Here is a 16,712-nt window from a genome sequence, read left to right as displayed (position 1 = left end):
AACCTAAATTATCTCATGCCAAATTAAACTGCCTTAAATTGTCAGTCAATTTTACTGCAGTCAGTATTCGTTACTAACACTTTTATCAACTTAAAAGCAAAGCTCAATAGTACTTCACCTGCCCCAAAAAAAGTAAAAATAAGAGATAGGCAATGATCTTTCAGTATTAAAAATACTGTTAAACTTTCTGGAGCTATTCAGAAACAAATATTAACTAGAACTGGGTTCATAAATCAGAACTGAGTTTACATTAAGCTTTTTTAAAACCCGTAACTGGTAGAATATTTCATATGCTTTTAACTTTTGCCTGTAAATGACATGTTTTCTGTAACACTTCACATGAAACCATCCAAATATAGAAACACATTATCCTACTACAATGTTAGTGGATTAAATTTTTCAAACTAAATTACTATAGATAGAATCCTGATATGTAGAATATACTACATTTCAAAGATCCCAGTGGAAGGAGTTTCAATTATTATAAAAATAGGAAAAAATAGGTCTTACCTACAGTTTCTAACATTTTTTCCAAAGTTCAGTGTTCTCTACAATGATTATCAACAGCAACTACAATGGAACTCTAGGGAGAAAGAAAATGGAATGGTTTAATTAATAGAACTTTAAAATTATATTTTAAAACTAAATCCTCTTGGACAATAAAATCTTGTTGACATGACATAGTTTTCCTTTTGGCAAAAAAAATTAATCATTCTAGGATTATTCAAAATTATCCTATATTTTCAGATAACAGTCACATAATAAGGCAGAAGGCATAAAAACTGGTTTAAATAGAACAGTATAAGTATCCAAAATATTTCCATAAAAGCTTCTCAACACAGACCACTATAACCTTGGATTCACGTACAGATCCTTACCCACAGAGGAAGGAGTTTACTTGGCTCTGCATGAGAAATTCTGTAGGCAAAAACATTAGAATGTAGAAAGTCGAAGATATGACCCTGCCCTTGAAAGCTCACAGCCTTAAATGGGAAGACAATACAGACACATATTACGACATTCAAGCAGTAAGTGAATCAACGCAAGATAATATAGTAAATCATGAACAAAAAACTGAATAAAAGAGAGCACAACATTAAAAAGATTTGGAGGAAGGGTACAGCTCAGTGGTAGAGTGCATGCTTAGCATGCACGAGTCCTGGTTCAATCTCCAGTAACTCTATTTAAAAAAAAAAAGACAAAGGAAAAAAACCAATTTTTTTAAACTAGTCAAAATACTCTCCTGTCTATATCATTCTCTTTTTTCCCTCTCACAAAAACCTTCTCAGTTCCTTCAACTCACACGAGATCTCATCTCTCTCTGATAATACTCATTTGGACTCTGAAGTACTGGATGCAGATCCCTACTGACAATATCCACATCACTAACCCGCCTTTAATCTTTGCTGTCCAACAATTCTGCACAACTGACTCCCAGTCACATAGATCCTTCGCCTTGCAGAAAACCCTGAGTCATCAGGAAGTCAGTCAGTCACTCTTTCAACAGAAAAAAAGTAATGGACGGCCAGACATCCTCACTGCTCATGTGGAAGATGAGACAGGGAGCTTCTCCAAGAAGGAACAAGTTGCCCCCTGTAATCTCTTTGAGAATGCATTTGGGAAAAGAGAAAGTATGTGATGTGTATGAGCAGATGCACAGACCGTCAACGCCTGCAATTAGCTCTGTGTAATTACTGAGAACAGTACCTATTGATTTTCCTTAACCCAGTTTAGAATACATGGTTTAAAACATCGACTCCACTGCAGTCAGATAGCTCGACTACTGGTACTTGTTTTAAAAAGTGTCCTGGTTTCAAGGAAAGAGGGCACTGGCTCTAGCCTGGAACTGCAACCTCATGAGTGGTGTGGCCTTGAGCAAGGGGCCTATCCTCTAAACCTTACTTTCCTAGAAAGCACATTTACTCATTGGGTTATGATAAATGAAATAAATAATACATACCAATTTCTAGCTCACTGCAAAACTCCTAACTCTAAAATATATATATAGGATCACTACTGAGTCCATATAGATTAGCATTCCAAAGCCAGGCACTGCACATTTTGCAAGGAGTACAAAAAGTACAGGGAGACCTTAGGAATAAACTAGTCATCTTTTTTATTCTTATTTACAAGGAGAATATAATAATCCTTCATGAAATAGCATACTATTAGGTCCCCCCCAAAAAACTATTAACTTCTGACAAAAAAATAGTAAGAAAGAAACCCCAATATAAGGAAACCCAGGGTCTACAAAGATATATTTAATCAAACCACCCAAGAGGACGCATGATAGCAATGAAAAAGCCCTCATCTGATGACCAAAGGGAAAAATCTGTTTGACCACTTATTAGCTATATGCCCCTGTTAAGTCACTTACCTACCTTTTCCGATCTTGCCAATCTCTAATTACAAATGAATGATAGTCATAGAGCTTTGAAAGGATAAAATCATATGCGTAAGCACTTGGTATACACAATAAAATTTAGTACTATCCTCTTCCCCCTGTGAAAAATTAACTCAGAAAGATACACAGTATTCATGATGTGGAGAGGAGGGCAGCCCATGGATTTGGAAGCCCACTGATTTATGAGGAATCTGCAGAGAAAATACAGAGTAAGCAGTTCCCAACTGAGAAGAACTCCGTCATCCAAAAGTTCACCTACAAGTCAGCTATGCGGAACCAGAACTACTTTTTTATTTTTCCCAGAGAAACCCTTTTCATAAAGGTTTAAGAAAAAATGCTTAATTCAGCTACAAGTCAGTGACATTAATTCCCAGATGAGAGCTCCATTCCTCTGAATTTCACTGATAAAAAATTAGTTTCACAGTTTGTCATCCCTGCTCTGATGCCCCTAAAATACCTGGCTCTTCCAACTTCACCATTAGTAACCATGACAGAGACAAGAGGTTAAAAAAAAAAAATGCTCCTTTCTATGCCCTATACCCCTACACCAAGTACTCAGATCTAAGTGTAAAACTCATGTGTAATCACAGACTTTCTGAGATGGAGGGATGGCGTCCATCCCCATCAAACTGCAGACATGAACTCTCCTTGTCGCCCTCCCACCACCCCACGATCAAACACCCTTCCCCCTTCACCCGCCTCAACACTATGAAGACAGAAGGGCACCTGGGGGATAATAGTGGGTTGTGGCCAATGGGTAAGATGTGAAGAAAGCTCAATACATGTCAGAAGAATGCTGTCTGGGTTTTTCTGGGCAATTCATGCTAGCAGTGATGAATCACAGGGGCAGTAAAGAGAAGAAATAAGACACGGATACAATAACAAAGAGAAGGGTATTATTCCTGGGGCAGAAGCAGTGGTGTAACAGCAACCACTCAGCATCTACTACGTTCAAACTCTGCACCCTTCAAAGCATGTTATCCAATTAAGTCCTTTAACACAATCTCCGCACTGTACAAGTGTGGAAACTGAGGCACCGAAAAGTTAGGTAACTTGCACCACTAGTAGTTAATGAAGCTTAAACTTGAACCCGGATATTCTGGCTCCAGAGTCAATTAATTTAACTTCTACAATCTGCTGCCCCTCGAGAGAAGGAAGATTCACCCTACGTTCTTCTTCCTCTATCCAAGTTCGAAATTGTGTAGACCTTGCTCCACACAGGAGAAACAAAAGAAAGAAATAGGGACCCAGAGTGATGAAGTCTGAAATGGACTGGTATAGACAATTCAACACAGCCAACTCTCCGCAGAAAGGCAGGAACAAGTCAGAATTAAGTATTTCATTTATTCATTTATTTATGTTTTTTTGTGAGGGAGGTAATTAGGTTTGTTTGTTTGTTTATTTTCAATAGAGGTACTAGGGATTGAACCCAGTACCTCATGCATGCTAAGCAGGCACTCTACCACTGAGCTATACCCTCCCCACAGAATTAAGTATTTTAGAAACTACGGGTAGGTACATCAAAGAAAGAGCAATAATATTCACCATTTATATAATGCCCATGTATGTTTAAACAAATCACTATTAAAATGCAGGATTTTAAGTAAAATCCCCAAGAAAAAAAATTAAGCTTCCTTATATTAATATTTAAAGTATACTTAAAAACATGGCTATTATATTTCAAGGTACTAAATCCCTCAACACAGTGAGAACAGCATATTCCAATACTACAAAAAATACTGGCTTCCACACAGCAGCCCCTCTAGCTGCTGTTCATTTATTCCGCTTGCAGCCATATCACTGCTGTCTGTTTCCATGGTGAGGGCACTCAGAACTACAAGGCGCATCAACAATGGCTCCGTGAGTTCGGTCCCTATGTGGCACCACAGTGCTGTGAGACTGCAGTTACACACATTACATCAGGGAAGCAGCGACCCTGACCACCTTGCTCTCCACAGCATCCTCCACTGCCTGGCACATTATTCTCTTCATTTTCCAGATAAGACAACAGAGGAAAGGAAGAGGCTGAGGTCCTACCCAAGGTCAAAGAGCTAGTAAGTCCGAGAACTTAGATTTGAATCCAACTCTACCCAACTTCAAAACGCCCACTCACTCGATGACACTGTCCCTTATTTTCCACATTGTTATAGGAAAAAAGAATGAGCAGGGCAATGTATTAAGTTGCTAGTTTTTATATAAAAGAAGGGGGGGAAGATGTGGGTGTAAGTAAAATTAATCCGTGCATGTTTATAAAAGCATAGACTATTTCTGTAAGCTTTCCAAAGACACAGTGGAATGTAGAGGGCTGGAGGACATTAGGAGAAACTTATTCTGAACTGCATTTCTTCTGAGCTTTTAAAAATTTGTGTCAATATAAGGCAGCCAGATTTAGTAAATAAAAATATAGGATGCCTAGTTAAATCCGAAATTCAGATAAATGAATAAATTTTTAGCATAAGTACATCCCATGCCGTACATGGGGTATACTAAACACTAACTTGTTGATTTTCTGAAATTCAAATTTAGCCAGGCATCCATTATTTTCTCTGGCAATCCTACTTATGTATCTATTAGCTTAGGAAAGACTCAAATTTTAAAAAGCATTTTTAATTTAAGGACTTTACGCTTCCGGCAGAACTTCAATGTAATGGCAGAGTTGCCAAATCCTCTATAAATCTCTAAAGATTTTAGCTGTAAGCATATGACTCTCCAAAAACTGATTAATAACACTAGTTTGCAACCAAGGGTAAAAATCAGACAGCTTCTTTGGTTTCTTTTAGAAGCAAAAACGGATTAATTAACAAATCATTTTACTTTTCAACAAGTTGTACTGGTAACATGTAGGCACAGCTTTTGTGTAGTAGAGAATCAGTGTTTGAAACACAAAACAAATCATTCTGCCCAATGCAGGGTATATGGCAACTAACGAGTGAAAATATGTCTCATGCTAAAAATAACTCTACTAAGAGACACTGCCCCAAATGCATACAATTTCCTAGTTATCTTAAACAACTCTGACTGTAAAAGGAGTACACCATTAAAAGAGCTTGCTGCAACAGTTTGCAGCTTGTCAAAGTCACCCAGCATCTGTCATTGCATTTAAATTTAGCATTTGTCTCCTTCATAGCTGCCTCAGCACCACCTGAAGTCAGCAGACAAATGCAAGACTGCAGTAACCTGCAGGTAGTTTGCCGTAAAGTCAATTGGCCATGACAGCAAAACTGACGCTTGTGGTCAAGATTCACATTCCAGGGTAAGGTTACCGAACCATTGCTCCAAAAGCACAGAAATGTCCCACTACCCACCAACATCATGCAATCATCCAACAGAAAGCAGGCAGCTCTTCTTAGCATCTGTTCGTTAGAACTTCTCCCTCATTTTTACAGGCTTGATCAAAAAAGCACTCATGAACAAAATCTTTCTTTTCCAGTTGACATTTAAATCTCTCCGAATTCCTTGAATAATAACAGAATTTATCAATCCTTTTTGCTTCCAAAATCAAGAAAAATAAATCAAATATCAAGGAACCTTGCCTTTACAACATAATTCAAATACTGATTGAATAGTCTTGTCCTTCCTTTATAAAATGGGAAGATACAGTACCTGCCCAAGTCGAACACAGCGAGGGGGTCACAGGGTTAGAAAAGAACTCAGATTCTGTTATTTACGGATTCAACAACTCACAGGTTACTGACAGGACTGGCGTGGCATGCTGCTGGGTGGTAGTGAGGACACAGTCTGGGAATTCAGGCACCAAGTGAATGGGACAAAAACAAGTAAACAGACACTTAAAATAAAAGAAGAAAAAAGACGGATGTCATCAAACTGAAGAGAAAGGGAAAACTTCCTGGAGGCAGAGACCCCTGCACAGAGTCCTAAAGAACAGGCAGGAGTTAGGGCACAAGGAGTGACAATTGCTCCCCACACAGAGGCAGGAGCGCACAGTCCCTCCTGAGCACTGCCAGTAGGTGCTGACGCCTGGACTGGGGCTGAAGGAAAAGACAGAGATGACAAGGCTAGAGATGTGGATACAGGCTAAACTTCTGAGGGCCCTGCACACCACTCTTGAGGAGTTTAGATATTTAATATGAATTTTGTTTCAGGACAGTGAGTGACACAGCCAAAGGAAGAACAACTGGAAACAAGAAGGCCAGGTAAAAGGTATTTTCAAAAACAGAGATGAAAGTGAAAAATAAATGAAGATGGGAGACAGAAGCGAAGAAGAGCCATCAGCAACAGCACTTGGTGACGTAGAGGTAAGGCAGATGAGCCCGGGATGAAGCCAAGCTTTCCTGCTTGAGCTACTGACTGGATGGTTAGCACCAACCACCTGGAAAGAGAACGTAAAAATAACAGCAGGTCAGCGGTACGATTGTTCTAGAAATAAAGCTCTATCCTGATCAAGGGTTTAAAAGGCTGAGTTATACAGTATCTTACAATGCTGCTATGCACTGGACTGTATGCCCCCAAAATTCATCTACTGAAGCTGTAACCCTTCATGTGACTGTATCATGAGATAAGGCTTTTAGGAAGTATATTTATGACCAGGTTTCAAGCAAACAAACCAAAAATCCACTACTGAAAAAGGAATGTGACATTTGACTGACAAGGTTTCATTCTATAAACGAAACCATAGTAACTGTGGAAAACATTCACAAATAATGAAAATATTTCTGCCTAAAATATTCCAGTCATAGGAGAAGAGGAATACTTTCACTTCAAACTCCACTAGAAAAATAAGGCGAATACGTATGTTTAAAATGAAAAATAACACTACAATGGAATCTATAATTTATAAACCAGGAGGAAAAAAGATGGAACAAAGAATACTCAAGCAATCTAAAAGAGCTTGGGAACAGAGAGAAAAATAAAGAGCACAGTAAACAAAAAACACAAAACAAGAGGACTAAAGTAAATTCATATATCCATACTCACAAAAAATATAAATGGGTTAGACTCACTTAAGAACAGATTCACAATTCAGATCTCAAAAACGAAAATGAAAGTTGCAGAATAAGTAGTTTGGTATCACTTAATCTACAAGTTTTAGAATATATAAAATCATACGCTCCATGTAAATATGTAAATATGTGCTTTCATCATTTCAGCAATGAATTAAAAGGACACATTATAAAATCAATCACAGTTCCAGTTACTTTTAGGGGCAGATGTAAGTGGTAGCTGTAGATCAGAGAGAGATCAAAAGGAGTACTTTAGCTTTCTCCATTTTTTGTAAGGAAACTATAATTTTAGAATGTTTTAAATGTATATATGTAAAAAGTAATTGGGTTGAAATATTTATCGATAAAATGGTAAAATGTCTGGGATTTGCTTCCCAAAAAAAAAGGAAGAGGGCAGAAGAAACAAGACTGGCCAAGAGCCAGTGGCTATTAAAACTGAAAGATGGATACATGAGGAGTCACTGTAATATACACACTGTAAAATGTACATTAAAATTTTTAATAACAAAAATTAGAAAAGTCAGTAAACACGTGAAAATGTTAATATCTAATTTCGCAGGACAGGACTAGAGATGATTAGTTCCTTCTTTATTCACAATACTTCTCAAATTCTCCCTATTATCCTTCCTCAAGAAAAAAAGATTTCACCTCAAACCACTAAATTACTTAGAAAAAGTTTTTACCATTGGCAAATTTCTTCAGGCTAGATTTTTTTAACTCCAACAAATGAAAGGAAGTATTATGTAAAGATTTCTTCAAAAATTAGTATCTCAAGAGGAATTTTCATGTTTACAATTAAAAACAAAGCTTTATTCTGATTTCCTAATGGCTACTCTGCTTCTAGTTTTACCAAGCTGTTTTAGATAAGAGCCTTAGAAGCAGACCTCATGGCCTCAGATTAGCCAATTCCATGTGAGAGACTCAGCAGCAGAGCAGGAAGAGATGTTGCTGAGCAACCCCAAATCCCCATTTTTGGAAATGACAGGTGAACCCCAAAGAGTACATAAGGATAAATCTGTTTCAGTTGAAAGAACATTGATCTTTCATGTATATTCAAATGACAATTCAATATAATGACGTCACATACTATACCTAAGCTAATATGGACAAGAGGCATATTGATCCACAATTATGTAGACATACATAAATCACAATAATTACTTAGACCAAGAATCCGTATACTCCAAACAAATTCTGGTGAAAATATTTTTATCTCATTCCTTTTCCTAGGAATCTCCCAATAGGGAGAAAAAAAACCTACTGAAGAGGAAAATACATATAAAATGGATATTAGGATGTTTACTTATAGATACACTTACCCAACAACGTATTGTCACTAACAAACATATTCATTACATTTATTTTGGTTTTGAAAGCTATTTCCTTTTATTTTTAAGGACTGTCGGCCTGAGGTGAAGGGCTCACTGTCCTTTCAAAAATATATAACATGTTCTCTCCTTAACTGCAGACTCCTTAAAAGCACAAAGACATTAACTTTATAAGGACCTTTTACCAGATTCACATCCACTTCCAGACTTACACATTCATATTTTGTGATGCTTTTCAGTCAAGCTCCCTTATTTACTGCTCATACCCAATGATGACGTCAATTTTATGGTTGAAAGGAGCCTCAAAAAAACATGTAGGTCACAGACAAGCTAACGTTCACTGAGGTTTGGTTCTGTAACAAACCAGTGACGTGTCTGCTATTAGAACCTCAGGCTGCTATACTAATCAACTATTAAATGGCTGAACTTTAGAAAAAATGTATTAGACAGATCAGTTCTCTTTATATTCCACTGTATAATATTTATTTCTTCTTCCTCAACCATTATTCATGTTCTAAAAAAAATAAAGCACACACACTCAACACACTACCTGAGGACTGGAGGCTCCAACACCTTCTCCCTGCGCGCCCATTCTTACACATTTTTCTATCCATCATATTCTCTCCTTAGCATATCCCTCCCTATATACAGGGACCCTCTCCCAAAAATCAACTCACACCAACTGTGGTGATCAGAAAAAAAGATTGAGATGCTTCTGAGAATGAAGATATAGCCCCCTCTGTTCTGTCACTCCCTGGTTAAACTCAAAGGAACTCAGATTGTTGGGCAGTTTGCCCTGTTTGCTACCACATTTTCAGCGTTAAGGGCCAAGATGCAACAGGCTGGGCACATTTCTTGGACAGAACCAGGCAGGGGAATTCCTCCAAGGGCTGCCCTTGCAGGCAAACGAGTGAATTAACATCAGACATCAAAGACAGCTAGCTGCTCAGAAAGCGCTTACTCCGGCCACATCATTTTCTTGGGAGAAACCAAAAAATGTACAGAAGGATTAACTCAGTGCCACAGAATTCCCTGGTGTCATTCCTACGGTTGGCAACCAATTCTCCAGAGAAATTACTTCAGGCCCTTGCCTCTTGCTCTTTTGCCTGCCTGGAATGGAGGCAATTCTCCAGTGGGCCAGGCAAACTGCGTCCTTGGTGCTTAGAAAACCCCTAATACTCAAAGCAACCCCACAGGACCCTGAAACATGGCCGGCAGCTGCTCTGTGTTAGGACTGATCAACTGAGGAGGCATGACAGTCAGAAGACCTCTGTCATTCCTGGCCACCCTCCCAATGAGCATGAGCTTGTGAGATTTCAACGATGATACTGGGGCAGAACAAAACAACCACATGTGGCTTTGTCAGTTGTGACTCAATGGTTCCTTAGGGTGAAGCCCTCAACAACAGTGAAGAGAGACAAGCTTTCCAATCCAGATGAAACTGTGGGGCTAGGAGATGGCAGGTGCCCAGAAGAGCACAACCATGTAGCTTCAGCCTACTGTCCCATCCAACTGGCTCGAGCTCGTGCTTGGCACTGAAGGTCATTTCTAGGGCTTTTCCCCATAACTTTTAAAATAACTCTATTTCCACCATTTCTAAACGGTTCTCCCATTCTGGAATCTTTTCTACAAAAATTATGAAGTGTCATTTATCATATCATTTACTTAGCTATCACTGAGCTATAAGTACTACACACAATTAGGTATTTTTATCTTTCCCCATCAATCAGTGCTTCCTCAATTCAGTTTGTGGCTTTCATGACTTCCCCCTTGCTGAATTTGGATAAGAACAAAGATAACGTTGACAAACTTGACTCAGAAAAGGGCAGCCTCAAATTTCTAACAGGAAACCCACACCATGTCGGAGTGATATTTAATGTGGTTGTTCTCCTCTCCTGTACTAGGCTTGTGGTGCCTGGAGGTCTGCGTCCCTGTTGGTTTAGCTCCAACTCTTTGCACGGAGAAGTACCACGCGTGTACTGAGAAGGGCTCGCGAAAGGTCACACTCTTGCTCTGAGCCCATCTTCCGCAATTCTTTTCATGGTGCAATTTAGAACTCTTAAAATTTAGCTGACAGAAGAAACCAATGCATTTTTGCAATTATTGATGCTTAATAACTTCAAACATTTTATTTGAAGACATAAAAAATTTTTTGAGCTTTTACTCTTCCCGTAACAATTTACTAACACCAAATTTACCACGATGGAAGTAGAAGGTCAAAGAGATCAGTACTTCCCCAAGCTCACATAACTCAAATCTTTATTAAGCAATCATATTTCTACAGCCATTATTATATGGGGGTCCTAAAATCTAGATAATAAAATATCAACAATTGTCTGAATGTTTCAGCCAAAAGTAATCTTAATTCAGCTTCAAGAGGATTTGAGAACAGAGAAGAAGAAAGATATAATAGGCTTAAAAAACTTCAGTCATCTGATTCAGTCTTCAGATTGGGTATATATCCTGACTAGATTATCTAAACAACAAAGTGTGTAGTTTTCCATGTCATCTTGTTGATCAAAACAAAAAAAGCAACTTCATTCCTCAGGTACAAATTCACCACCAAATACTCTATTCAAGTGGCAAAGGTTTCCAAATATATATTCACCATTGGAATGTTTAAAACATTATACAAAACATAAAAAGGCCTGGTTGTAATCCACAAACTAAAGCAACAGCTCATCACTGAAGACTTTTAAAATGCTATTCAGTAACAACCAATAATAAAACTGCATATAAAAAGCAGCGGCTACGGCATATACTATAATAATAACTCTTCCAGGGAATAAGATAGTCTCCACAAGTGAGGTTTTTAGACAGTGAACCAGCATTATTTTCACTGTTTGAAATGAAACCATTTTGAAATGGCTTTCACATATCCTAGTCTCCTTTAACAGACCAGAAGTGCTTCACAAACATGCATTTTCCTTTAATCCTACGAACAGCTCTGCATGAGATATACCCATTTTCAAGTAAGAAAACTGAGGCTCAGAAAGATGAAAGTGTTTCCCCTCACATTCATGAAGCCTGCAAGTAACAGAACTAACATTAAAAGCCAATCCAGGTCTGAATGGCATCAAAGCCAAGTCCTTTTCACCAAATCGCACTACAGGAAAGAAAATAGTTATTTACCTTCCGATTAAGTAGCCTCAGGCAGCTATGCTTTCAGAGTTCCCAGGCTGCTTTATAAAGTTCCCTTGAAAACACACTCCACCATTTTACCAGTTGCGAAATCCTGGGCAAGTCACTTAACCTCTCAGAGCGCTGCCGTAAAGTGAGCATTAACAATGATGTATGCAAAGTGTCTGGAAGCAATGGGCATACAGAAGCTGCTGTGATTATTATTTTGTCTTCTACTAGTGTCTGCTGTTTCCGATTTGCAATGAGGTTTACCAGCTTTATTAAATGGGTAACTCCTTAACACAAGGGAAAACCGATCATTTCTGAATTGGGACTTGCAAACTGCACCATGTCTTACCTATGCAGTCAATAAAGTGCATGGCTTTAGGATAGCTTTCCCATGGCTGAAAACCATATGTAGTTTTTGTACTATTGAGTACTATTGAGGATCCCCGAAATCACCCCCCTAATACACTTCAAAGTAGTAGAAACGAACCCAACAACTGCAAACTCCAAAATTCAGCTTAGTCAAAGAACTGACATTCAAAAAGTATTAAGTTATCAACCAGAGAAAACAAAGGGAGAGGGAATAGGTTTGATGTATGGCAAGACACAAACAGGAGAGAAAGAAGAAATAATCAGGTGAGGAAGCTGCAAGGGAGAAGATAAAAAGCTGGCGGGCAACAAGGCAATCTGGAAAGCCCAGAAAGTTCCTTAGCATTCACCAGGCTAACAGGAGATGCAGCAGGGTGCTGACTGAGGTCACAGATGTCCAGAAGAACTGAATCATTTCCCCGTCAAAGTGAAATCTGATCGCAAAGGAAGAACTCCAGCTCTGTCTTCTTTCACCCACCGAAGCAGCAAACACAGTTAAGACTCACTACGTCTGAGTCACTGTTCTTGTGACTCAGTTGACAGAATCCCCTAAGATAAAGTGTGTCAGAGTGCTTAGAAAAGGGGAGGTGTTACAGAAGCACTAGGCATTATTATCATTCACAACGCTACTAGCATCAAAATGGCTAACTGATATTGCTTCCTAATTTTAAGAGAATCAATGCCAAAAAAATGTTATATATATATACACAGCAGTATTTTAGCAGGTTTTAAACCAGCACTTACGGTTCCCTAGGCATAAGGCACAGGCAGATTTAGCATGAAGATACTTGTGCAGGGTACCTCCATTCTCATACAAATAAATATGCAATTTCACATTCAATTTCATTTTCGTAATTTCATATTTAAGAAATTAACCTGAAATTCTATAAACTTTCAGCTGCTCTCCCCCCTCCCAATCTGTACTATCTGCCTCCATCACTGAGGCATATGGCAAAACAAAAGTAAAGCCAGGTACCAAGCTTGTGAGGTCTCCACTCAGTAGAAAACAGAAAGTGCACTGCAACATGATGTGCTAATTCTGTGGGCGTACAGAGGAATCCAATGCTGTCAGAATGAGCCAGAAAAAAATCAGAGATACAAATCGTCCTGAAGGATGCACAACTTAGGAGAATGTGAGGGACAGCCAGGAGAAGGAAAGGCATCTCTTGCTAAGGGAAGGACCCTGCTAAGGCAATGAAACCAGAGAACTCAATGAGTCTCTGTATTACTGGGCTGTCACACTAACTAGAAGCAAGGAAAGCAATGTTTCCACGGTCTCCTTGGAACTTTGCCCCACAGGGGTTCACAGTGAATTTTAGATACGTGGGGCAGGGATGGGGGGAAGGGGGAGGTGTCCCTAAAATTTATTTTCTAGAAAAACAATTCTAGCCATAAGTGAAATAATTCACCAAAAAAAGAAAATAACTAATAACAGTATAACTAGATATTAGGCTGTTAAAAGAGCCCAGTCAGAAAATGTAAGCCAAGATCAATGCAGGGGCAGGAAAAAAGGAGATACAGGCAGAATTCATTAGAGGGAATTAGAAGAATCAGTGCCCACTAGGGGTGTTCTGGGGGCAGGCAGCGTGAGAAAATGAGTCACAGAGGCGGACTTTCAATGCTTCTAATCGAGCAAGCTAGAAATATTGGGACTTCAGGAGCTTAAACAACAGAAAGAGAAAAAGAAAATAACAGAACTTAAGTTCCACGAGGGTCGGAATTTTTTATTGTTACTGGTTCCTTTTCCACACTGAGCTGTATCACCAGCACCATAAATAGTGGCTGGCCCACAGGAGGCACTCAGTAAATATTTGTTGAAAGGATGAATCAACCACATATGTGAATGTAAGGAGAAAAGGACTTGGAGACAGAAAAGCAGGCAATCACTGGCCTCAAGGTGTTGCTGAAGATAAAGGAGACGAATCAGGAAGAAAGCAGAGATTAACAAGAGGGGAGAACTGACGTTGGAATCCTAGGGGACACGAACATTTAAAAATAGAATGTAATGTGTAAGAATTATTTTAGGGCAAAAATCAACTAGAAATAAAGACTCTTCATGCTTGATCACTCTAAACATGTACTATACTCACAAAATTCCCACTATGGCCAGCAGGCTAGCGAAGTTACCGTTTATTTAGATGACACTAAAGAAGGTTTATTCGACAACACTTTGGTTCCTACACCAACGTGAAAACAAATTACTTATGGAGGATAACTTTAATAAGGTCAAATTAAACATAGAGGAAGCCCAAAGTATCTTAAACAGACATCAATCACCTGTGAGGATAAATTAAAAATCTTAGTGGAATCAAAAATATTCCAGCAGGCTCCAAGATGAAATTATATCTACATCTACGGAGGAGAATATATCCAAAAATATAAAATCAGCCATGATGACCTTTATTTACCTCCATACTAAACCGAAACAAATTCACCTTTGGATCTTCCATTAAAACACACATACACTCAAGAAGAGATAAGTTTGCCCACAATAATAAAAGCAGTGTTTTTCATAATCTGTATTAAAAACTCTAGAGAGAACCCTGTATCCCTCTGACAGCAAAGTGATGTCACTATCTAAATCAGTGGATAAGCCTGTCACGCAGTGGTCATCTCTACTGCTGAGGATACACGGAGGGAGGTCAGCCAGAGAGATGACAAGTTACATCTTGCTGGCAAGATTCCAAGTTATTCAGATAATGGAAAATTATATAAAGAAGTCCAAATTAATACTACCCTACCCAAACACGACAGCCAGATGAGATAAATAAGCACGGACCAATTCAATCCCCTAATTACTAATTCAGAGATCACTGTAATAGGCCTTACTATTTAGTTACCCTATGTAATTCCATAGGACTCACTAGGGCAATCATGACAACTGGTATTTTCTCTCTGAAAACAATGTAAAAGGTCTTAGCCTCTTTCAATAAACATGCCTATTTGCTTCTTAACTAACTCATCTACTATTTCACTACATTTGTGAACTGTATTTTACTATGGTACTCAAAGGACTAGCTATTAAAATTAAGATTATACACCAACTTTTACTTTTGTAATAATCTGGAGCACACATCTGCTTTAAATGGCATTGCTCTGGGGGTTGTGGTTTTTGCTCATTTAGCCACTTAATTTCAATCATGTGATCAGAAAGTAAAGACAAACATACACATGTTAAAAATGCCTGAGAAATCTGAATGATCCCAGAGAGAATAACATGTTTTCACAATGCAATGATCATCCCCCCTCTCCAACTCTTAGTACGTTGCATAATCTTAGGTGTAACAAACACCAAATGACAATTACTTGGATAATTCAGACACCAAATTACTTCTCTGTTATTCAATTCACTGCATGATTGTCATACAAATTTGTCACAAGAAGGGACTGATAAATCTATCAAAAATTACAAGAACAACAAAAAATATGCATGTGGGTCAGGAGAATTAGACAAGCAGTCTGAACCTAAAGCTTTGGGCTGAAACTGACTTCACAAGGTAGTATACAAAAGCTAGTGGAAAGCCTCAGTGCTCATGTGACTTTTTTTTTTTTTTTTTACTTAATCACCTGGTATCTTCAAAGATTAGAAAAACTTTAAATCTCTTTACAATCACCAGAATTTTTTAAAATGTAAGACTTACATATTTTGAAACTTCAAGTAACATTAACTAAGGGTATTTAAATTTTACATGGATCCAAAGGGGGCATGAATTTAAGAGGACTGAATAAAACAAATACAAAATATCTGGCACAACATAGGTGAAACCAAGAACAAGTACTCTACAAAACATACGAAGTATAAGAGAATTCTAAACTATTTAAAAACTCTGAAGGGTAAATTCATAAATGCACTAGCACTCAGCAGCAAACAGCAATGAACCATTAGCACTGGCAGCATGGGTGAACCCTAAAACGCAGAGTGAAAGAAGTCAGGCAAAAAGAGAGGACCATCTTACAATTCCATTTACTTAAAGCTCTACAGAACGCACACTAATCCGTGGTGATAGGAAAGCAGATCAGTAATTCCTTCAGGATGGGCAAGAGGAGAGGCAGGGAAAGGATCACAAAGGGGCATGAGGACAACTGCGGGGGGACTGGATACGTTCACCAACTGGACTGTGAGGATGGTTTCACAGGGGCCAAAATTCAACAAACTGTACACTCTGAATACGTGCAGGTTACCGCACGTGAACTATAAATTACACCTCAATGAACATTCCACAGTATGTCCCCGCTCCTGGAGAAAAGGGCAGAGTCTAAATGTCCTGAGTTTAGCACCCAAAAGATGTTCACTGAACTTAACCAGAGCTGCCTACGGAGCGGTAATCCAGGCCCAGGGGCTGTTTCTTCTTTTGTTTTCCTACCTCAGCCACAAAATAGATCTAAAAATACCTCGTGACTTAGTCTGATCCTGAATATACGTACATATCTATGTACACAGATACATACAGCAGATTTTATCAGAATAAATCTGTATTTTTCTAAAAGGGAACAGGATGACTACATTTCACTACTCCCAAGAAA

At 38.5% G+C, this 16,712-nt stretch overlaps 1 protein-coding gene across 1 annotated transcript in view; it reads right to left on the bottom strand.

The window, feature by feature from the left end:
• Nucleotides 1-16,712, bottom strand: part of MPDZ (multiple PDZ domain crumbs cell polarity complex component) — a 145,967-nt gene that overhangs the window by 123,265 nt on the left and 5,990 nt on the right. Inside the window, 1 exon segment of the mRNA XM_032477691.1 lies at nt 511-583. Within this exon segment, the coding sequence (XP_032333582.1) occupies nt 511-526 (16 nt within the window). The 5' untranslated portion in view covers nt 527-583.

Source organism: Camelus ferus, chromosome 4, assembly GCF_009834535.1.
Source record: "Camelus ferus isolate YT-003-E chromosome 4, BCGSAC_Cfer_1.0, whole genome shotgun sequence".
NCBI classification, from domain to species: domain Eukaryota; kingdom Metazoa; phylum Chordata; class Mammalia; order Artiodactyla; family Camelidae; genus Camelus; species Camelus ferus.
The sequence above is the reverse complement of the archived record's forward strand: the minus strand, read 5'-3'. Positions and strand labels throughout refer to the sequence as shown.